General features: G+C 35.0%; 1 protein-coding gene and 1 long non-coding RNA gene across 2 annotated transcripts; both read left to right on the top strand.

Annotated features, from left to right (window-relative positions):
* The first annotated feature begins 5,722 nt into the window (after window positions 1-5,722).
* Window positions 5,723-11,331, top strand: LOC124833271 (pre-mRNA-splicing factor). Its single transcript, XM_047307725.2, is given in 4 exon segments — window positions 5,723-5,843; window positions 7,031-7,398; window positions 8,931-11,001; window positions 11,003-11,331. Coding segments are annotated over 3 exon segments (2,526 nt in total). The 5' UTR covers window positions 5,723-5,843; window positions 7,031-7,051; the 3' UTR covers window positions 11,111-11,331.
* Window positions 11,332-11,729: 398 nt separating this feature from the next.
* LOC148197803 (uncharacterized) lies at window positions 11,730-12,966 on the top strand. The gene is made up of 2 exons (XR_015786519.1): window positions 11,730-12,019; window positions 12,825-12,966. It is a non-coding gene; the product is annotated as an uncharacterized LOC148197803 (long non-coding RNA).
* The last annotated feature ends 11,795 nt before the right edge of the window (window positions 12,967-24,761 follow it).

The raw sequence follows: 24,761 nt of genomic DNA, 5'->3' as shown, positions 1-24,761 counted from the left end.
CCAAGGTTATTCCCCATCTTCTCTCGAAACAATCACGCCTTTGGAACATCTGTAACATTATCTACTCACGTATAACACATTATACGATCATCGCCGATAATTTCATTCACAAACACACAAACAGAAACATGTATAGGATAAGCTATCGGTAAAACAATCATAACAACAAGGTACATACATACTGATTATATAAACCATAATCAAACACACAACAAGATACATACCTTATGATCATATAAACCATAATCAAACACATAACAAGATACATACCTTGTGATTATATCAACTATAATCAAATACCTTATACATAGTAGTAATAACAATAGGATTCTTAATCCCCTAACATAAACAATTCAATCATACTGAATTACTCAATCCCTAATCCTTGAACTTCGATCATTGATCCTTGATCTCTAACCCTTGATGTCATCACTAACATCTCACACATAAACCATTGGTCTATCCATTCATTAACACTCATGCTAACTACTTACTATAATCATTATAGTAACACCACTATCAACATAACATAACTTGGAGCATCTCAAGTACCATGATCATCATCATAAATACACCATCATCATGACTGTCCTAGTCATGAACAACACCATGAGCATCACCGTACCAATATAATATATTGGAAAGTGTACATCTCACTCTTGTACCTTATCTCACCGATTGTACTCTCTCCTATAGTCCACCTGTAGCCTCTCCTTCAGCACATATGTAACCTCCCTTACAGGTCATCTCCTTCTAATGCACACAAGGCAAAAGGAAGCACCTATTCGTAGATAGAACCAGGATTTACGAGGTACAACAAGTAGACTTATCCCCCACTTTCATGCTCATCAATCACATACTCAGGTACATCGCATCACTTACTCATTGTCCACTCTCAACCACAACTCAAATTGAACCTAAACATAACCACTAGCCTCAATCTTTGATTACCATCATGTTCCACGGCTCCTCATTCTTGGTTCAAATCCATTCTTCACCAAATTCACCATTTTTCACCAAAATGCATTGTGATAATCGATTATCACATAAGATAATCGATTATCTCAGTGAAATTTACCTAGAAACATCACGTAGGAAGGGATAATCCATTATCATCCTAGATAATTGATTATTCTCAAAATCACACTCAAAACCAACGCGTAGATAATCGATTATAATTAATGATAATCAATTATTTCCGAATCGAACACATCCTAGATATGATTCAAGCATTCAAACATACATATATCAATCCTAAATCACGTGGAAACATAGTTAACACATCATACATGCATTCAAGCATCACATATCTATGTAAACATACTCAAACACACATAATACATCATTTGAATCATCTAGATACAATAATTGACATACTATACCCTCAATAATAAGGTACAAAAGAGTCTCCGATAAAAACACCAAATGGGTTTTTCAATCAACCAAACTAACTAAGCATATGCTTACAAATGAGAACAAAGAAGATGAAAATTCTCCAAAACAAAGCTGCTGATGTGAGGCTGTTTTCTCCCAAACTAGACCTTCGATTGACGATCAGAACAGTCATAATGAAGAACCATATGTTTGGAACACACAACGACGAAATCATCAGTGCAGGTTTAATGTTATACAAGAATAATTTCCTCTTTTCGTTTAGGTTGTTCTCTCCCAAATTAGACCTCCTATGGACGATCCAAACGGTCAGAATGAAGAAACATACGTCTGGAACCCACTGTCCAAATATTAGCAAGATCCAACGGTGAACGACTTCACAACGATGAAAACACCAGTGTAGATTTTGTGTTATGCGAGATAATTTCTTCTCTTCCTTTCTCTCTCACTTAGCTTTTTCCTCTCTTCAAATGACTCTAATGTTCACTACTAATTTGACTCACCTCCATTAAAACAAAGTGAGACATAATGGTCCACATTATTTGGCCCATTCTCCACATAGGAAGGGATCCCAATAACCCAACACTTACAACATATATTTGCATGGAAACCCCCAAGCATCATAACTTTGTTCTCCCTTAGCATCAAACCCTCTATTGGGATAACCCAACAACCCATATATAAATTCATAGGGAAAACCCAACACAAATATTACATGAACCCTATGCCCATTCATACACAAACCCTTGCCCAACAATAGTAACATATAATCATAATCATATAAATATGTATCAACAAGGATTATCAATCCAAAATAACCAAGAACACATATAACACACATCATAAAAAAACAAAGGTAAGCTTCCCATACCTTGGCCAATCATAAGGATTTATCTACAACCCTAAAACACCATCAATCTTCCTTTACACCAAGAGTTTCTCGTCGCTCTCTCTCTTCTTCTCCCAAAACGCCAATCTCCTTTCTTTCTCTATTTTCTCTCATTAATTTAGAGTTTCTAGGGTTTCTAAACACAAAACCACCTTTTTCTCTATATTTTAATATTTATGAATCCACCTAACTTTATCTGTAATATTTCTCACTTATAATAATACTTTTTATTTTAATTTATTATAATGAGTCTATCAATAATATATATTATTATTATCTAGCCATAATATCTAATTATATATAATAATATCTCAATATATCATTTAATGTATCTACAATATCTAATAATAATAATATCACTTTTAAATATCTAAATCCACCAAAATTTTATCTCTTATCTTCTGTCAACTACTTTATTTCTAAGACTCCTATTTTCTCGGGTCTTACATTAAATGCCTAGGAAGAGGACATATAGCTGCTTAGTGTCCCACCAAGAGAACCATCATCATGAAGGGCATTGACATCTATAGTAGTGAGGAAGAGTCCAAAACTAATGAGAGTGAGAGTGAACATGAAGAAGAGTTAAATGGAGAGGAAGTTTATCCTTGTTCTAGCAAACTTCTCATGGTGAGAAGGGTTCTTAACAACAAACCATGTGTTGAACACATGTCCTAAAGAGAGAACATCTTTCATACAAGATGGCAAATTCAAAAGAAAACTTGTTCTCTCATTATGGGCAATAGATCTTGTTGCAATTGTTGTAGCACTAGATTGGTTGAAAAGTTGAACCTAACTATGATGCTCCATTCTATTGTAAAGACTTATTGAATTTGAATTTCTGCAATGGTATTATGATTTTAAAGTTCTAAATTTTTATTCGTTATAGTGACATCCCAAAATTAGGGTGTTACAAAGATTTTCTTCATAATTCACTCAAACACCTTCCATTCATTTATTAGTTCCACTGCCTCATCCATTCTTTGACTCTATTTTGCATCTATAACCGTGAAGAGCTCGAATCCAGCCATGAAGGGAACTTATCACCCTTACTACCAAGCTTGCAATAAATGCCACATTAGTATCCCTTAATGCCATACGAGAAATCCACAACATCTAAACTGCAAATTGGGAAACCAGAGACCTATTCAGTTGACTAAATTGGATTTCCTAACTAAGTGAATGGTTAAAAAACAAGTTTAGGTGTCACAAAGAATACCAAATCACTTCAATGGCCAGATTCTCATTTCCTCAACTCAACACAATTTTTAGTCTAAACAAGCACACATTCAACAGAATTCACAACAACAACTCCACATATCAATTTATCATGTTCAAAAAAACAAACATAGGTACACTATCAAGCAAAACTCTCAACAGAAAATCCTTATAATATACTTATCAATTATAGACCAATTCAAACATGTTACACAACACACTACCATAAATTTTAAAACAAAATTTTTATAGTGACTCAATAAATTAAAACAACAATTCCAATCAGTCACATACCATCAAATGTACACACATTAATGAAATTATATTAGAAATTGAGAATAATGGTATTTAGCTTCCCTTACCTAACAAATGACCAAAACGCTCTATTTGCTCTTACGAACAATAGAAACATGATTAAGGTATATGTTAGGACCACTAATTAGCAGAAAGTCTTATAGAAAACTCCAACATCACATGCAACCACGAAAAGCTTACATGCAAGAGAGAAAACAAAACTAACCAAAGAAAGAAGCAAAAACCAACTTTCTTTATCTGAGAAATTAATCAGATGTACTTGAAGATATCGTCTCAAGATCACTCAAGAAATCTCTAATCTTCAAACAAATGAACAATGAGTGAGAACTCTTGAAGACAAGTTAGAGAAGTGGCTTAGAGATAAAGTGTTTTAAAATTATGAAACTCGTTCATATTAAATTTATTTATATTAAAATCTTTTAATTTTAAAATAATTTAGCCTCATTATTTTTAAACTACTGTCACCTCTAAAATGTAATTTTCTATATCTTTACATATTATAAATATTTTTATTATGTAAATACTTTTTATTACAAGTAATTATTTATATATGAAAAAGTAATTACTAGAAAAACCGCAAAATGATATTTTTATACGTAATTACTTAGAATTCAAAAAATAGTTATTAAAACGGTAAAATTAGAATTTTAAAATATTGAATCCCTTATTAACTAGGAAAAATATGTGTTAGTTACATATATATGTGTCTTTTTTTTTATTAGAGTCAAAATTTACTAAATTATAAAGGGTTAAATATGTTTTTAGGCCCTCAAGTATCAAACGTTTTTGGGTTTGGTCTCTCTTCCAAAGTTTGCTTCACTTTGATCATTTTCCTTAGAAAAATATAATTTTTAGTCCTCCAACAGTAACGATGTTAAATTTTGGCTGAGCTAGCTAATGGTGTGCCACATCACTTTTCCTTTTTCTGAGACGTGTCTATCCTTCCTTCCTGCATCTTCTTGCTGAGTCTTCTCTCCCTCCCTTATTCATCTCTATCATCCTCCGAACTCCTTTCATCGTCGGGCCGCCCCCTCTCCCTCTTTCTCCGGTCGATAGCAAATCCCTCTACATCGACCAAACCAGCACCAACATCTCTTGCTTCGTCTCCATCGTCGACGAGTACACTGACCTCCTTTACTCCAACGGTGTACTCATCGGCGATGGAGATGAAGCGGGAGATGTTGGCCTCGGTCTGGTGGGTATAGAGGGATTTGCCACTAGTCGGAGACAAAGAAAGAGGGGGCGGCCCGACGATGAAGATAGTTCGGAGGATGATGAAGATGAATAAGGGAGGGAGAGAAGCCTCAACGTGAAGATGCAGGAAGGAAGGATCAACACGTTTCAGAAAAAGGAAGAGTGATGTAGCACGTCGTGAGCCATCGGCCAAAATTTAACGTTGTTGCTTTTGGAAGACTAAAAATTATAGTTTCCTAAGAAAAATGATCAAAGTGAAGAAAACTTTGAAGGAAGGACGAAACCCAAAATCCCTTGATAATTGAGAGATTAAAAACATATTTAACCCAATTATAAAATACTTTTTATTAAAAAATTATAAAAAGAATAATTTGTATATTTTTTATTATATAAGTAATTTTTTATTATAAATAATAATTTTTAAATTAAAAAAAGTAGTTAGTAAAAGAATAATATCAAAAAATATTTTCTTAATCATTTAAATTTAAAAAGATAATTATTAAAAGATAAAATGAAAAAGAAATGTATTTGTCCTTTTTACATAATAGTAGCTATAGATAATATAGATTTAAATATAAATAATACATGTATTTAATAAGGAGGAACTAAATACATCAATATATCTTTTATTAAATATTAAAGATAAAAAAATGGTTTAAATTATTTCCATAGCCTGATTTTTTATACTATTTATTCATAGTTTTGTTTTTAGCAATTATTCAGACTCACTCAATTTGAAATCTACTAACCCAAATAGCTGTTTTCCAACCTAATTCGCGTCCTCATCCTCCATCTCTCCGAGTTCACTCGCAGGGCTTTCTGTCTCTTGGCTTCGGAGGTATAGTCTTTAATTTGCTTTCTCTCTTTTTGATCCATGTGCTAACCTTCGGAATCGTATTTATTTTCCATTGTTGATAAACAGAGGATTTTAATGGGTCAAACACAAATGTTGTTTATTCCAAAACTGGGTAAAGTTGGAAGTTTCTCTGTTATTGGAATTTAGGGTTAAATGATTATTAGTTATACTTGTTATTTTTTTCTTATTATATCCCGTTTTCGTATAGCTTTTGGCAGTGATCTCTAATTTTCAATCGAGGAATTTGTGTTTCAAACACTGTTTCTTTTTCTAGCTTTTAGGCTAAGCGAGATTGACTTCGTTCTCCTGCAGGACAACTCTGCTACTAAACTGCAAATTTTGATTTTTATCGCTACGAAGGGTATTCAAAATAAGGGTATTCAAAATAAGGGTATTCAAAATAAGGGTATTCAAAATAAGGGTATTCAAAATAAGGGTATTCAAAATAAGGGTATTCAAAATAAGGGTATTCAAAATAAGGGTATTCAAAATAAGGGTATTCAAAATAATGTCGTGCAAATTGGCCTAGGTTTATCTATTGTGTTTTTTTTTTTTAATGTTTTTGTTAGGATATTTATCCTATTTTATCATCATTATAGTGTGTCAAGGGTTACCCTATTTATCATGATTATATTTTATATTGTGTTTAGGATTACCCTATTATATTGTGTCTAGGGTTACCCTATTTATCATGTACTTGTGTATCAATTTATCAATTTATTCTTATAATTTTTATCTTTCCCTTTTTAAGTAGTTAAGCTTCTGAAAGAATTAGGATTCTTATCAAAGAGCTATTAAAGGGAAACATTTTTAATAAAATTTTGAGAGGCTTACTTAGTTTTCATGTTTCAATTGCTTGGCTTTCCTTGGTATCAAATTAAACTTTTTAGTCACTTCTGTTGAATTAGAGAAACTTTGGTGGGATGTTATTTGCACTATCAAATTGGATTTCTGTGTTATAAACAGAATCTTGTGTGTTACCATGCTCTTTTTGCTAGCATATTGATATGTGGTATTATAGGAAGATCATTAATTTTGTTTTTGCAATAAAATCAATTTTCTGGGGTGTACAATTTGTTAAGTGCATTATATACATCTTCTTTTTATGATTAGATCTCTAAATTACCTTTGAAATTGGTTTCTAATCATTTGTTCATTTTTTTTTTCAGTTTTAATTTTAGTGAGTTGATATGTACAATGGAATAGGATTACAGACCCCAAGAGGGTCTGGTACAAATGGGTACATTCAGAGTAACAAGTTCTTTGTAAAGCCCAAGATTTCAAAGGTTTCGGAAAACACAAAGGGATTTGAGTCAGATCAGGGCACTGCTGGGCTTTCCAGGAAGCCCAACAAAGAGATCCTTGAGCATGATCGCAAGCGTCAGATCGAGCTTAAGCTTGTCATCCTTGAAGACAAGCTCATCGATCAGGGCTACACCGATGCTGAGATTGCTGAGAAACTCGAAGAAACTCGCCAAAATTTGGAAGCTGCTGCTGCCACTGATGAGCTTGCATCTGTATCTGCATCAGATAAGAAGTAATTGATCTTGAATTCTGATATTTGTGTTAGAATTGTGGTTTTTGTGAAGTAATTATGTTAGCATTGTGATTGTTACTATTTGTGATGTGATGCCGGTATCTGTGTCAGAAGAAGTTATTGATCTTTTATGGCATGTCTTGGGGTTGTGATTCTTGTGATATAATTGTTTCAATCATGCTTTTTGTTGATGAGCTCTTTTATCTTTTTGGCGAATTATTCTGTTTCCTAGTTTTTGTCTGTCATCTAAGTTAATCCTCAACTCTTTTTGACAAGAAAGCTCAATGTAAGAACAAAAGGAAACTTAGTCTCTTGATCTTTTACGTTTGGGCTTTACTAAATTGAATAGAATTAAGTGTAACAGAAAATTCAAATGGTAACATCCTACGTTTAGATGGTAGGAACATATCATTGTCTATACCTCCACAACATCTGTGAATCAAATCTGGTACACCGATTATCCAATTCTTACGATATGCTTTATCCGAAGGCTGTTGCTCCACATCTATTCAAGCAGCCAAAGCAGCTATTTTTGCAGCCAAAGAACAAAGAATGGCTGCTGGAGCTGTCAAATCACTGCACTGCAGTCTACACTTCCTCCGTTCCATTTCAGTTGTGTTTACTGTTGTGGATTAAGAAGGGAGGTATCCCACAACCCTAAAATATACTACAACGTATTAGCTTCTTTTTCTTATGTTAGGGTCTTTTATATTTTAGTACCAAGACAAACACCACCCGGTCTCATCTTATCACTTTGGGCCAAACGTTATCTATTGGACCGTTTTATTCGTAGGCTTTCTAATATTTCTTTTATCAAAATATAAATAAGAAAATCTAGACTCATTAAGTTGAAGGTTTTAGATTGGAAAACAATGTGTGTTCAGACTCCGGCTGATGTGTGTATCTATCTATCTATCTATATATATATATATATATATATATATATATATATATATATATATATATATATATATATATATATATTGAGTAATTGACAATACAACTTTGAGAAATCATAAATAAGGGTTACTGGCTATAACATAATAGGTATAACAAAAGCAGATAAAGACTATACATCTAAAGATAATCATTATTCAACGCATTATAATTAAGTTATATTTTCATATTTAAACTAAGATATTTTGGAAACTGGAATGAAAATAATTTTGAATGTCATTTGGAAAATGAGCTGTCCGATTCATACTTTCGTATCCTAATTCGACTACCATAATTGCATTATTGGAATATATGTTGGAAGTCCGGATTAGAGATAAGGCGAATTCATAGTGTATAAGTGAGTGCAAACCTCACTTTACAAGCTAGTTTAGTTTTGTGGAGTTGAATTAGGCTTAAAGTCCATTTCTACATAATATAAGGTTGTTTTAATTATTTTAGTGGTGTTGGTAGATGTTTTGAAGGCATAAATGTATTTAGATTTGGATTAATGTGAATGGAGTATATGCCACTTTTTGACTGGTATGTGTAAAGTTATGACTAGATATAATTAATAAAAATTCTTTGGAGTTTTTCAGGGTTTCAGATACACAGACTCATCAAATTGCTGCTAGAAAGGAAAAACAGATGGAATCTTTAAAAGCTGCTCTTGGCATTGTATCATCTGAATTCAATGAAAATGCAGATGGGACTGATGGCCATGGGAATGATGGGAAAAATGGTTCTAACATGGATGGGAAACATAATTCAAAGCCAGAACATGCCTTTTTGGACAGAGATTTCAGTAGGAAGAAACAAATGGTTGAAGGTCAAAACGATGAAAATGTTAAGAAGAGCCTTAGAGATACAAGGCACCATAAGAAGATTGGAACTCGTGAGAAAAAGTCCGAGGATGATTCTTCTGATTCTTCTGACTCTTCTGAATCTTCTGATTCAGAAACCTCTTCTCCAAATGAGAAGAGAAGTACAAAGAAGCGTGGTAAAAATTATGCAAGCAGCAGTGATGAATCTGATTCTGATAGTGATCCTAAGAGGAAGGTCAAGGCCAAAAAGAAGATGAAAATTCCTAAGCACAGCAAGAAGGGTAGGGTGGAGGATAGCAATTCTGATGACAGCAATATTGCAAGAAAAAGTTACAAGAGACTAGAGTCTCATAAGAAGCACACTTCAGAGTACGATTCTGATCATCATGATGACGTCCCCAAGCATAAGACTAAGGATGGGATTAAACATTCAAAAATGAGCAGACGTCATGATTCTGAGGAGGAATCTGATATTGATAGTGAGGAAAAGAAATATGGTAGACCTGGGAAGCAGAGGACAAGAAGGCATAATTCTGAGGATGAGGATTCTGATAGAGACCGTGTTAAGCATCCTTCGGGTCATGACAAAAATGTTAAAAGGGGAACATACACTTCCTCTGAGAATAGCAGTGACAGTGATTCAGAAAGAAATTATAGTGATCATAGATATGGAAAAAAGGGTAGTTCTGCTGTAGCAAAGAAAGGTAAAGGGTATGACATGAAAGAAAGTAAATCCAGAGATAGTGGTGCAGAAAAAGGGAAGAACGGTGCTAACACTGATGCATTGGACTCCCTGAAAAGGTCATATGGGAAAGATTTTACCCAGGGACCGAATAGTAGAACTCAAGAAATGATACACAGTAACAGGAAAACTCGTACAGAACGAGATAGGGAGCCCTTCCCATTTGCCAAGCATGATGGAGATGATAGAAAAACTGAGACTGAATCTAAATCAGTTAGGCTGGCAGGGCGTGATGATGATACCTCTGAGCAGAGAGGCAGAGATTATTATAACAAGGATGTTGAATCACATTTTGTTGGTCAGGCTGCCCGCTATGGTGAGGATCATTTAGCAAGGAGGCATAGAAGAGATGATGATAATCACATGGGTAATGATGACGGTGGGGAAAGAAAACGTGGAAGGGATGAAGATCGCAGAGAAAGAAATCACTTGAAGGATGAGGGTGTTGGAGAAAGAAAGCATGCTAGGGATGAAGATGATTCCAAAGAAGAGAAGCACGGAAGGCATGAGGATGGTCGGGGAGTTAACCGAACAGGAAGAAAGCACTCAAGATATGAGGATGATCTTGGAGAAAGAAAACAGGCAAGGGATGATGATGATTCTAAAGAAGGGAACCGTAGAAGAGATGAGGATGACCAAGGAGAGAGGAAGAACTTGAGGGATGTAGTTGACCGTGTTGAGAGGAAGCGTGGTAGGGATGAAGATTATCAAACAGGAAGAAATTACACAAGGGATGAGGATGAACATAGAGAAAGAAAGTTCAGAAGGGATGAGGATTATCATGCAGCAAGAAAGTTCAGAAGGGAGGATGATAATGATTATGGAGAAAGGAAGCACTTAAGGGATGAGAGTGATGTTCATATGGAAGCAAAACACAATAGGGTTGAGGATGGTCGTGGAGAACGTAGGAACTCAAGGGAGGATGATGATATAGAGAGAAGGCACTCAAAGGATGAAGATGGTCGTAGTGAAAGAAAGCACAGAAGGGATGATGATGACGATGGTCGTAGTGAAAGAAAGCACAGAAGGGATGATGATGATGGTCATGAAGAAAGAAAGCGGCGAAGGGATGATGATGGCAGAGGAGAAAGAAAGCACAGGAGAGAGGGATGATGATGGCAGAGGAGAAAGAAAGCACAGGAGAGAGGAGGAGGACCGCATAAGGGATGAGAGGGAAAGCCGAGGAGATTATTCCAGAAGAGCCAAATACTAAGTTTTTCTTTCTAGTGGAGCAATGGAAGACTTCTGAACTGTGATCCAAGCATTGGGAATACTTATTTTCTGCTTTAATTGCCCGTGTGTTGGTTTTGCTTTTTGAACGATATAACTTGTGTTTGAAATACTTTTCTTATGTGCTTATTTCAAATCCTGTATTCTGCTGTGACTGGTAGTTTTTTTAAAAGTAAAATACAAAAGTTACTTTTGTTAAAATTATATTTCAGAAGCTTGGACTAATTGTCAGGCTTCGCTAGTATAATTGTTGAATACCATAAAAGTGAAATGGTGCATGTGCCGATTTTTTTCAATCAATGCGGAATAACGATTATATCTATTATATACGGAGATAAACAAACCTATTTTACTTTAATATTTAGGCTCATACTTAAATAGCATTTAAATACTATTTTATTATTTAGTTGCTCTTCGTTAAGTTCTTTAACAAGAGATGACAATCTTTTTGTTTATAAGGTAGCTGCACAATATACTTAATACAACCATTTAATCAATAGAACTCTGATATTGAGCTTAAAACATTGTAGTTTTCAAGATAAAATGATTTGCGGTGCTTATTCCCGCACATCAAAGTCTTCTCCCTGTACTTTCAAATTTTTCGTTAATCACAAAAGTACTGTTCTGCACTTTCAAATTTTTCGTTGATCACAAGAGTACTGTTCTAACTAGGGTCAAATTTTCTCTTCTATAATTGATTTCACCCACTCACAACCATCCACTTTTACCTTGAAAGCCTAGTGTCTCACCTTCTCTCTTTCCCCTTTCTCTCGACCTCTTGTAGAAATTGCTCTTGGATTTCGTCTCTCCAATCCAGCACATGTTTGCTCTCGGATTTTGTCATTGTACCAACTAACTTTTGTTCTTCATCCCTGCACACCGAATATCATAGGTACATAGTTCTTTTCATTTTCGTTTAGATTTGTTGGTTTACATTTCATTTTTCTTTCCAGATTTCATTTTATATGCACTCAGAAATGATACATCTGTATGAATTTGGAAAAATAGGGTTAACCAGATTTCACTAAATTTTGAAATCTAGTTACGGTTCCATTAGATTTAGATTGTGAACCAGATTTAAAATTGTATTTAAAATTTGGAAAAGTCCTTAACTGGATTTGAAATCGAGTGAAGGTCTAATTGATTTTTGAAATTTGGTGAAGGCTTAACCAAATTTCAAAATTTGATAAAAGACTTTATCAGATTTTGAAATTTAGTGAGTGTGTATCTATATCTTTTTTTAATTTTTTTTTCATGTTTTAATAATTTATAAATTTGTTTGTTATATATATATATATATATATATATATATATATATATGGTAAGAACATAAGATGCATCTACATATCAGGCTAAGAGTTCTTCATAAGGTGAACGTAGAAAGAGACTTGCAACATCAAATTGTAAAAGGGGTCACCCTGAAGAAGTTGGGGCATTACATCATCTTGATGTTCATAAAAGCACGAAGATGTTATTACGAACCATGATGATGTTGTTGAGCAACACAGGAATGTTATTTAAGAAAAACATAAAGTAGGTTGATTTTCTAGAGGTCCATAAGATAAATCATTGTTGACAAGCTATGTCGTTCATGTTGCATATGTGTTATGACAAAGCTTGGTTAGTATAGTAGTTGTTTTTTTTAATTTAGATGGTTGACGAGTTGTTTGAACTTTGTATCTAATTGTTTTGTGTAGGACTAAAGGTAAATCAAGTTGGTATCCTATGGTAAAATGTTAAATTGGAACATGTCATTTGGCTATTCAAGATTTTGTGTTAAATTATGGTTTGATGTATCTATGAGATATTTCTTACGATTATGCCGATAAAGGTTTGATATTGATGTTTGTTGAGAGATGACTCTAAGAGACAAACAATTTACATATCCTAATTGGTGAGATGATGATCATCACACTAGATGACGTGTCTGCGTCACTACATCATTCTATAGTGGGACATTTTATGTTTGAACGAAGCCTTGGACTTTGAAGAGGTTCAGTGTGCTATCGTTGATCTTTGGGCGTGAACTGCATGAGGGCTATATCTGAGCTGAGACAATTTCTTGGTCCCTAAGTTAGGTTAGGCTGGTTTAGAGACATATACAACGATTGTTGTGAGAACTAGCAGTGGGAGTGCACTACACAGACATACTTGTTGCACCTAGTTGGGTGCACTATTTTTACAAATAAGAACTTTGATCTGTGTATCCTTCTTGATGCTATTCAGAGACTTAAATTCATGTGGCGGATATGCCTGGGAGTTGTTGCACTATTGAGACAATAATTAATTGGATATCATACTCTTTTATAGGTACATATATATCTTGCACTTTCATTTCCTTTATTGTTTCATTATTGACCAACCTCTAATTAAGTTTTTTGTAGAGTTGGATTTGTGAGCACTTCTCTAAAATGGGATGTTGAGACAAAATCATCTAGAGGAACTAGATTGTCTAACAACTCATGTTTTTAATCTTATCAATCAACATTGAACGAAATATTAATCATAAAATAAAATAGTTAACGATGACAAACATTGAATGAGATATGTGTCTATCAGATATAACAATATATCCAATAAGATAAACAATTGTGGTAAATTTGTGTCTAATTGAAAGTAGTGTTTGATACAATAGAAATATAATCTATAAGAATAATGATCTAAACATTAATGCTTAAAAGTTCAACGTGTTAAACGCCATCAAGCGTTTGACAGAACATGTTAAACGCCATCAAGATATACACTATTATTTGGTATCTCAAACATGCCCAAGGCTTAAGACAAAAAGATCGCCAAACACTATAGAACTCTTAACAGGTGGCGCCATTTTGATGAGAGGGTCGCACCTCCCACAAAAATTGTGCATAAAAGAATGCAGTACAGTACTAGGAAGTGACTCCTAGGTCGTCTCTCAAGGACCAATTTGGGTTCAGTCTCAGATCAACACTTAGTGGGGGGTTTGAAAGTGTTTTTGTGATTAGAAATTAACTAAATTAAAATTGAAATTAAACACAATTGAACATAATTGAAAGCATTAAAGTGAATGAAAACATTAAATTGTCCTAAAACAAGATGTGCGAACTAATTAGAATGTAGGAAATAATAAAGAAACACATGATGTGCTATTCAAATGCAACACTTAAGCTAACCCATTAAATACACATTCTAACTGAGATAAAACTTGAAATGCACGGTAATTGGAAAGAGAAAAAAAAAACAAAGGGCTAATAAAACTTGAATTTCACATTGCAGCAATTTCAATGCACATCATCATGGCAAAGCAACATTCTAATATATATAATATAAAAGACCAAAAACCCCTTAGGACGTTGCAGCCATGTGCACTTCTTCTTCATTCCGAAAAAAAAAATAATTAAAAGCAAGCTATTTTTTTCCCTAACCCGTAACATCCCTGCACTCACTCCAAGCAATTAATTAATCTTCTTCTTCCTGCTCCACGTGAATGGTGCACTTCCAACATCTTATCTCTTGATCATCACGTGCTGCACCCATCCTTCCAGCTGTGACCTCCTTTTCTCATCATCAATCACCGTACTCATCATTCCAATTTTAATGTTCAGTTGTGTGCTTCCAAATTCCATCCGCGTTAGACGTGCATCACTCCCGTGACTCACCAGCTCAATCCATCATGTGCTCTCTCCATGCCGTGACACACACCTGCTCCTTCAATGCTTCCAAATTTTAAAAGCAAGACTAATTCCCTGGATGTGACCCTTCAACAATCAGCACCTCCTCTCCGTGTGCACACCAACACTGGACGTGAGTTCCTTTTCTCCAAAATAAAATGTGCCCCCTTACAGCCGTGACACCTCTAGCTTTGCTGGAAAAACCGAGAGTTACTTCCACTCGCTTTCCGTGCACACCACTTCACCTACTACTCGGTGCTGCTCCAACACATTACCGCTTCATTTCAAAGGAAAAGAAAGAAGGCTTCTAATATTCTCCATCTACCGTAACGTACTAAAAGAGAAGAAGAAAATGTGTTCATCAATTGCATCCCAAAATCCACAGTAATAGCGTGCCCATTCTTCATTCGTTCCCCCTTAAAAAAAAGAAAGTGTTTTCCACCGCCCGAGAAAAGAAAAACCAAAAAAACCTAACAGAGTGTGGCGGCTGGCTTTTCCAAGGGCCGTGGGTCACCTTTAATAAGGGTGGGGTCCACACAAAAACCCTAAGGTGCCAAGTCATTTTTTTCCTTCACATTTTGGGTCTAGTCTACTTTACCAAAAATTGTCCCAAAATGTAAAAGTTGATACAGAAATTCTAAACTACTGAATTACAATTTATTTAATTCTAAAATGTCTGTGTGGAGAGTCTTGGATTTATTTGGCATTCTTCCTGATGTCCCAAAATGTATTTCCAAAATTTTCCTGCACTTCAAAAATGCACTTAATCAGCTCAGAAAACCCAAATTAGCGCAATTACAAATTTCCGACCAAATTAAGCACAATTCGGAAAATGGGGAAATAACAAACAATTAAACACAATTCCCTGGTCTATTTAAGTGCAATAAACTAAATATAATTCAAGAAATAACGACTCATCACATGGTTAGTGGCATGAGGACATAGAAGCCACACAATTAAGTAGTGGATCATTCGTTCTTCAACCTTGAATCCACCAACTAGCAGTTGTCGACGGTTGGTTTGTTGTTCAGGATGGCACAAGAAGGATTGAAAGGCGAGGAGACAATTGAAGTTCGGGACGCCAAGATGAACTTTGACAGCATCATCCCAAATTGTTAGTTGTGCGACATTCGTCCAAACGTCATCATCCAAAATTATTGGAACTCCTTTTACTTTTATTGTGATGATTCTGTCACTATAACGCATATTGAAGTAGAAGACACGTATGAGATCTAGGTAGATGCACCATTTTTGCTCCACGAGATGAGTAAGTCCTTGAGCACTAAACAGATCTGGAAATTGAAAACCATAAAATCGATAAAAATCAAGGCGTATGAACTTTACCGCCATGATTTGTCGTTCTTGCCAGAAATGGACATAATCCGCATGTTTTTATTGATCCGAAATCTACCCATCAATGGTTGCAGGACAAGGTCTGGAAGAAGAAGATGCACTAGTGGTTCTCCTACGGTTCTTCTTGATTCAGCCATGAAAGAAATGGACAGAGGGAAACTTGGAAAGAATGGAGAGAAATGAAAAAACTGGTTCAGGTTAGAATTGAGCAGAGTTCTGGGTGCAAAGGAGTGACCATTAATGGATTATAGGGGGCTATTTATAAGAAAAATCAAGAAACTAGCCGTTTTGAGCCGTTTATGGTCGTTAGGATTCGCTATAACGGTTCTATTTTGGAAACTGGTCGCGTGATATTCGATTATTGTAAGTAATAATCGATTATCTGTTCAAAGAGTCACTTTCCAGAAATTGTATGGTAATCGATTATAGATGAAGATAATCGATTATCTGCTCATAAGTGTCCAAATTTAGGTTTGAGTGAGAATAATTGATTGTTCTATGGGATAATCGATTATCTGCGATGAGGGTTTTGCCAAAGCCAAAAATAATCGATCATTCTCGTGTGATAATCGATTAAAAACGTTAAGCTTACGAGAATTGTGAAAATTTCAGAAATCTTGAGTCTAAGACATATCTAACACTCCTAACTCTCTTCTAAGTTCATAAAGTAAAGATACCCCCTTAAATATGCAATTCAAATTCAGTTTTTAGCATACTCAATTAACCCAAGAAATCAACAATCACTTTTCAAACAATTAAGATATCAATGATCCAGCAACCAAATTATAAACTAAAATGAATGCAACAGTAGCTTAAATGGAAATGATCACAGCTGCTACAGGTTTGACATGAAAGCATTTCAGCTAGTACAATCAGTTCAAAAACTAACTTTGACAACACAATTTACAACTTCCAAAACAACAACTATGATTCATGCACTCTCATACCCCAATCTGTTCAACCCAATGAATTCAGCTCTGCATATAAAACAACATATATAAAAATTAAAACAACAATATGCAGTAATCAGATTTAATTCAATAACATTGTTTATCTTGGTTCAATGGATTTTATCCATGAAATATTGGTAAACCAGAATTTAAAACTGGAAAATTGACTCAAACAAGGAAATGCAGTTTCGGCAACTGCTTTTAAAGACTATTCTACAGTGATTTTCACAATTGGCAATCAAGCTTTATGTGGAGCAAATCATAGCTCATATGGCATGCATATAAATAGATCTCCACAGAAAACATCTTTGAAACAGAAATGCCAATTCAATCATCGAATAACTTAATCATCTAAAAATGCCAATGAAAATCTATCAACCAACTCATTTAAATTAATATAACAGTAATCAAATAATGGAAAATCAGAAAGATAAGCAGAACAAAGTGCAATAACACAGTTCAAACAACACTTAGCTCAATCACATGGAGTTCGAACCAAGGCTTTGAATGCCATTTGATGGATTCACTTCCCGGTCTTAGATCATTATTTCCGAAAGCATAATACCATGAAGCTCTCCTCTCCTTTTGAGAACTTAACCTGCAAAACCATCCAAGAGGGGTTTGGTGCCCACAATCTCATTTGGATCCCCAGGGTTAGAGACAAATTACTTTATAATAGGAATCCAAGAACATTTTCCATCAGGAACATCAAAATGTTTGATTCTACATTTTTTTGAAGTATGTCCCTTTTTCATACAATAGAAGCAACAAACACCATGCAGTTTGGTTTTTACAGTTGTTCCTTTTTCAACCCAAACTCTACGAGTTCTCTTAACTTTAGACTTTTTATGATGATGCATGTCTTTATTTCTAACATTGCTCTTTCTAAAACCATTTTGAACATGTGAGACAGACTTGGTTGCTTTAGAAAGTAAATTTTCAAGTATGTCAATGTTAAACATGTGACTTTTACAAGATAAACACTCAACAAGGTTTTCATTTGCATTAGATTCAATCAACTCAGTTTCAAGATTGTTAACTTTATTTCTTAATATGACTTCTTCATCTAATGCATTTTCATATTTCAATTTTAATTCCTTAAACTCATTTTTCAAATTTTTATGAGCAACATCCAATTTTTCAGATTCATTTAGCAATTCAAGAAAAGCTTTTTGCAAATCAAACTCACTAGTTTCAAAGCTAGAGGAACTTACTTGGCTTGCAGTGTCATCAGGAATAACCGTCAAACATAGGTTTGCTTCTTCATCTGAATCACTTGAGCTTGAAGAGCTAGAAGCATTTTCTTCCCAAGTTATGTAAGCTTTCTTCTTCTTTGGGAACTTTCTTTCCTTCTTTTCTTCACTCTTCTTATTATTAGGACAATCAGTCTTTACATGTCCTCTTTCTCCACATCCATAGCACTTCACACTTGATGGAGAACCTTGATTATCTTTCCTTTCCCCACGGTATTTGTCTTTTCCTTTCGCTCTCATAAATTTAGCAAACTTCTTAATCATAAGGCTCATGTTTTCCTCATCGTCATCGGAATCATCATCCTCAATCCTTTTAGAACTTTTTCCTTTTGAGATTTCAAACTTGAAGGCAAGCGTCTTTCTTTTGCCTTGATCCTCTTCTGCAGTTAATCTTCTCAACTCAAGCTCGTGCTCACAAAGCTTCCCAAAGAGAATTGTCATTGACATTTGAGTAAGATTTTGAGACTCCGATATGGCAGTCACCTTTGGTTGCCAAGACCTGTCCAATGATTTCAATATTTTTACATTCAATTCATTAGTGTCAAAAATCTTACCCAACCCTGACAAGTGGTTCACTATGTGAGTGAAACGCTTCTGGACATCAGAAATTGTTTCTCCAGGTTGCATTCTGAACATCTCACACTCCTGGATGAGTGCGTTCTTCCTTGAATGTTTCATGTCCTCTGTACTCTCATGTATGACTCTGAGGACTTCCCACATCTCCTGTGTTGTCTTACACACTGAAATTCTATAAAATTCATCAAGTACAATAACAGATGAAATATTATTACGAGCCTTAAAATCAAATTGGGCTCTTCTATTTTCCTCAGCAGTTCGTTAAAGTATGGTTTTTCTTCTTCTACACCATTAACCGTTCTTTTAGGAATAGAAGGGCCATTTAGTACAGCTTCCCAAATGCCTCTGTCAACGGACCCCATAAATATTTCCATTATGACTTTCCAGAATGCATAGTTATCACCAGTAAAAAGTGGTGGTCTGTTGATGGAAGCACCTTTGGCGTACACTTGAGTTTCATGACCGGCCATTTTCGCAAAAGTTTGAAAGAATATCAAAGCAAGCTCTAATACCAATTGTCGGAGCAATCAGTACCGTTATAGAGTCGCGCAGCGAAAAGAAATATAGATAATGGAAAGCGTGTTCGGTCAAACTCGTATTAAGATGGTCCGTTTTAGAAAATTAATTTTCTTAGAGAAAAATCCATGAAAGGAAGGGGAAAGTGATCCTTCCTAGTAGCACTGTTCAACTTTCTATAGTCGATACACATCCTCCATCCAGTAACAATCCTTGTGGGTATGAGCTCATTTTTTTCATTATAAATAAATGTCATTCCACCTTTCTTTGGTACCACCTGTACTGGGCTTACCCATGCACTGTTAGAAATAGGGTAAATAATGCCAGCCTCAAGTAACTTTAGCACTTCCTTTCTCACCTCCTCCTTCATTACTGGATTTAACCTTCTTTGTGGTTGAGCAACTGGTTTGTAGTCATCTTCCATGAATATTGTGCATGCAATATGTTGGACTTATGCCTTTGAGATCTGAGATTGACCATCCAATAGCTCATTTGTTGGCTTTAAGTACTTCTTCCAACTTTTCTTCTTCTATGGGAAAGAGATAGAGTTATTGATGATAACTGGTTTGTTTCCACCTTCTTCTAGAAACACATACTTCAAGTGTGGCGGTAGCATCTTCAGCTCTACTTTGCTTCCTTTGACTTTTTCTTCTGTGTTTTGCAAAGGAACCTTTCGTAATTCTTCCAAATCAGTCAAGCACTCATCCATTAGTTCCTCTTCTTTTTCATTTAACTCTTCACAAGTGTCAACTAGTATCTCCTCTAAAGAAAGCGTATCACTTGCATTGTTTTCTTGTATCATGCAAATCTCATCAAGAAAATCAAGATGAAAGCATTCTTTATCATCTTTTGGGTGAGACATGGCTTTAAAGACATCAAAATTTACTTCTTCATCTTGTACTCTCACCTTCAGTTTTCCATTTTCCACATCAATCAAAACTCTTGCTATCTTCATAAAAGGTCTCCCAAGAATAAGAGGTACATTCACATCCTCCTCCATCTCCATGATGACAAAGTCCACAAGAAAAAGAAATTTGTCTACCTTCACAAGCACATCTTCAGCTACCCCATAAGGATATTTCAGAGATTTGTCTACAAGTTGAAGAGTCATCCGAGTAGGCTTGAGTTCCAACCCTTCAATCTTTTCAAACATGGAAAGCGGCATGAGATTAATATTGGCTCCTAGATCAATAAGTGCTTTCCCAACAGAGATATTCCCTATAGTGCAAGGAATAGTGAAGCTTCCTGGATCTTTAAACTTGGGGGGTAAGAGTTTTTTTATGATAGCACTGCAGTTTTCTTGAACTTCAATGGTTTCTTCTTCAATGTACTTCCTTTTCTTCTAAGGGTTTTGGAACAACTATATATAGGCAACTGGTCTGAGTTAGAAAAGGCAAATTACAACTGCCACTGATAATCGATTATTGTTAGTGATAATTGATTATTTAAGTTCGTTACAGGGTTTTTCAATAAGTGATAATCGATTATCCTGAGGAACAATCGATTATTCCAGAGACTTTGGCAGCTCTCATCAGGACCAGTTGACAATCGATTATTCCGGTTCGTTTGTCGAAGGAAGGTTTTATCAATCTATTCTTTCACTCCATTGTAATCTGTGAAACTGATTTTTAGTGAAAACGTTAATCACTTTTTATAGTGATTAACAACTGGACATAGAATCTTTTGATTCGAACCAGGATAAAAATTCTATGTTGAATTTTTTTACTCCCTACACTCTTTACATTTTGCGCATATCAACTGTTCAATAAATTTTCTCTAAGAAAATTAATTTTCAAAAACGGACCATCTTAATACGAGTTTGACCAAACACGCTTTCCGCTATCTATATTTCATTCCGCTGCGCGACTCTAACACGGTACTGATTGTTCCGACAGATGTAACAAGATCCTTATCTACAGATTAGGATCCGTATATAATAATTCGTATGTAGATGGCATTTTTCTTGTAGTGAATATATATCTATTGCTCACTATTGTTCACAAATACTACGGATCAAGAACCAACTAGAAAACTGTTGACAAATTTTTGATCCCCGGCAATGGCGCCAAAAACTTGTTGATGGATTGGCAAGTGTACCAAATCGCACAAGTAATATAAAATGGTAAGACCAAGTATCGTATCCCAAAGGACTCTCGGTACTAAACAGTTGTGTGATAAATTAATTAATTAAGACTTAAAATAAAAGAGATCATTTGTTTAAAATGCAAAAGACAGAAAATTAAATATGAATGCAAATTGATCAATAGTAGAGTAACACAAGGATGAACGAATGTTGTTTAATATGAGATGAATATGTTGTTGGGGTTAGATTTCACCAAGTTCCCTCTCATGTATATAAGAATTCCTCTTTATGCATTAATGTTAACGTCACTCACTAAAGTACTTAGAACCCAATCCCGTGGCGCAATAAGCCTACCTTAATTCCTAGTTCGTGCAATTCCTAGCGTTCCTAGAAATTTAAGTCTAAAGATCAAGAGCTTAAGACGACCAAGTACTCATACCCTCATCCCTGAGAAATATTACCCTTGGGAGAATTCAAGAAGAACCTGAATTGTAAGGAACCTCCCGGCACTCATGCAATTCATAAATCATGCAACTAAATGAGTTAAATTGAGCAAGCATTGAAACAGATGAATTCCCTAACAATTAATGAATAAAGCAAATATGATTAAGAATCAATTCAAATACATGAGAGTTCACAAGGTTACATCATTCCCCAACAACAAATAGAGTTTAGTTCCCCATAGACTTGGAGAAACTATATGAATAATGGAAAAGCATGAGATAGTGAAACCCTAAGAGTAGAAGAGGAAGCTCCCGCCTCCAGATCCGCCTTTAGCGTGTAAAAGTGTGTGTTGTTGTGTTGCTCCAGCCAGAGATACAAAACCTAGAGCATCGGGATCCTTTAAATAGAGTTGGAAAAGAGTTAAAAACAGGGCCCGGTCCAAAAGAGTCGAAACAGAGCAAAAATTGGGTCAGATCAGCAACGCGCGACACTGGGCCGCGAATTTGGCCGCCGGGCGATGGACATCAATTTCCGAAAGGCTTAAGCCTCCAATTTCGCCCAAGCTTCAGGGGTCCGACGCTTGGCCGGGCTAGGCCGCTGGGGCGGCGAGCGTCGATTTTTACACGCTCAAGCCTCCTACAGGTTGCCCAAGCTTCGTGCGGTTCCCTCTTCTTGTGCTTTTCTAGGCCTTTCTAAGCTCTATATCCTTAGCACTTCATCTCTGCTTCTTGTATTAACTCATTTTCTATCAAAACAAAGGGAATTAGTCATAAAATCATCAAATTCAACCTCAACTCTCTTATTCACACAACTTAATGAAAAAGCATGAGTCCAAGCAAGTTTCTAAGCCAAGAAGGGTGTATTTAGTATCAAAATTACATCCCAGATAACGGTATTTTAAACCGTTATCAAAGACTACAACTACTACGAAGATAAGATCCCTATTTATTATGATAATAATGTTGCAAGTAGTTTACCTTAGAACCCTACATTGCATTCATGCGCAAAGCATATTGAGGTCAAACATCATTTCATACGTGATCATGTTAACAAGGGTACTATGGATTTACAATATGTAAACACAAAGGATCAACTAGTTGACATCTTTACTAAACCATTAGGATAAGATAGACTTTATCGTCTAATCACCCTTCTTGGTATGAGAATCGTTGATTGAATTTGACTCAACGTGTTTAGTGTACTTATATAGTGTCTAGAGTCAAACGTTAAAAACTCATCATCTAAGTGACTTCATATATAACATTGTCTAAGACAAATCGTCTACAAGACAATTGCATACATGCATTAGGTTGTGTCTAATACTGAGCCTATCTCTAGAAGTTGTCTAGGATTTCCAAATCTAAATCCTTTCCTCAATCCTCTCATCATCCCTTTCCAATATCTCTTGCGTGTAAATCAAGTCATTACTCCTAATATCAATTATCTCTTCTCTCTTTTCCTTGAGAAGACAAATTCTCTAACTCTGTCACTCTTTCAATACTTATCCACTACACAAGCATTTCATTTCAAAATATCTCAATCTTCAAGAGATACAATATCTCTTTCCAAATCCAAGTCGTATAAAGTAAAAGCATAGAAATTTACCTTTGTTAATTGGTGTAGAAAATAAATAAGGGGGTGTATGAAGTAAAATCATGCAAAATAAATTAAATAAAATAAAGAGACAGAGGGTTGAACATGGAAAAGAAGAAAGATAAAGATTTAGATAGATTTGGATTTAGAAATATATTATTATAAGTGAGGGAATATTAGAGATAGGATTGAGGTAATTTGTAAAAACTAAGATATAGGGAGAGGGGGCACATTTGTTTTAGAAACCATAGAAACCCTACATCAAAGAGAGAAACATAGAGAAAGGGAGAGAGAGACGTTTTATAGGAAAGAGGCAAATAGTTGTAGAAAACATTAGTGCAAGGGTAGATTTGTGGTGTTTTTGTACTGTAAAGCTCTAGTATTGGGGAACCTTACCTTTGTTTACTTGTTGTTACATTTTATATGTTCTTGATTATCTTGATTGATAATCCTTGCTTTGATGCATGTGTACATGATTTTGGTTATGATTATTTGTGGTTATCATTGGGTAAGGGTTTGTGTATACATGGGGATAGGGTTTTTATGTAATATTTGTGTTGGGTTCTCCTTATGAAAGTATGTATGGTTTTGTTGAGATATCCCATAAAAATTGGTATTGATGCTAAAGTTATGATGTTTGACGGTTATACCATGCAAATATATGTTATAATGATAGTATGATAATCATATATAGTATATTGGGTTTGTTAGGATATAATCTACATAATGATGGGTTTTGGATGATTCAAATAATGTAATGTATATATTTGGGTTTGTTTATAAGGGTACGTGAGGCTTGAATGCATGTATGAAGTGTTAGGTATGTTTCCTCGTGTCTTGGGGATGACGTTTGTGTTCTTTGAATACTTGATGTTTGTCAAGAATGAGTTTGGGTTCGACAATAATCAATTATCTTAAGTGATAATCGATTATTTGGGATGATAATCGATAATCCTTTCATATTTTGAAATGCTGGAAAATTGGTACTGTAGTTGTTTATAATAATCGATTATATTAACTTATAATCGATTATCCTAGTGTATTTTTGCTAGAAAAGTGAGTTTTTTTGGAAAGAATGGACGAGCAATAAGCGCATGAATTACAGAAGGTGATGATGAGTAGAGAATGAGATTAGTGGCTATGTTTAGGGTTAAGTTTGACTTGTGTTTGATATTAGATCATGAATGAGTTTTGGGATGTACCTGAGTGTATGGTTGAT

Source organism: Vigna umbellata, chromosome 5, assembly GCF_029865625.1.
Source record: "Vigna umbellata cultivar VRB3 chromosome 5, Vumbellata_1.0, whole genome shotgun sequence".
NCBI lineage: Eukaryota > Viridiplantae > Streptophyta > Magnoliopsida > Fabales > Fabaceae > Vigna > Vigna umbellata.
This window is presented reverse-complemented; position numbering and strand designations above follow the sequence as displayed.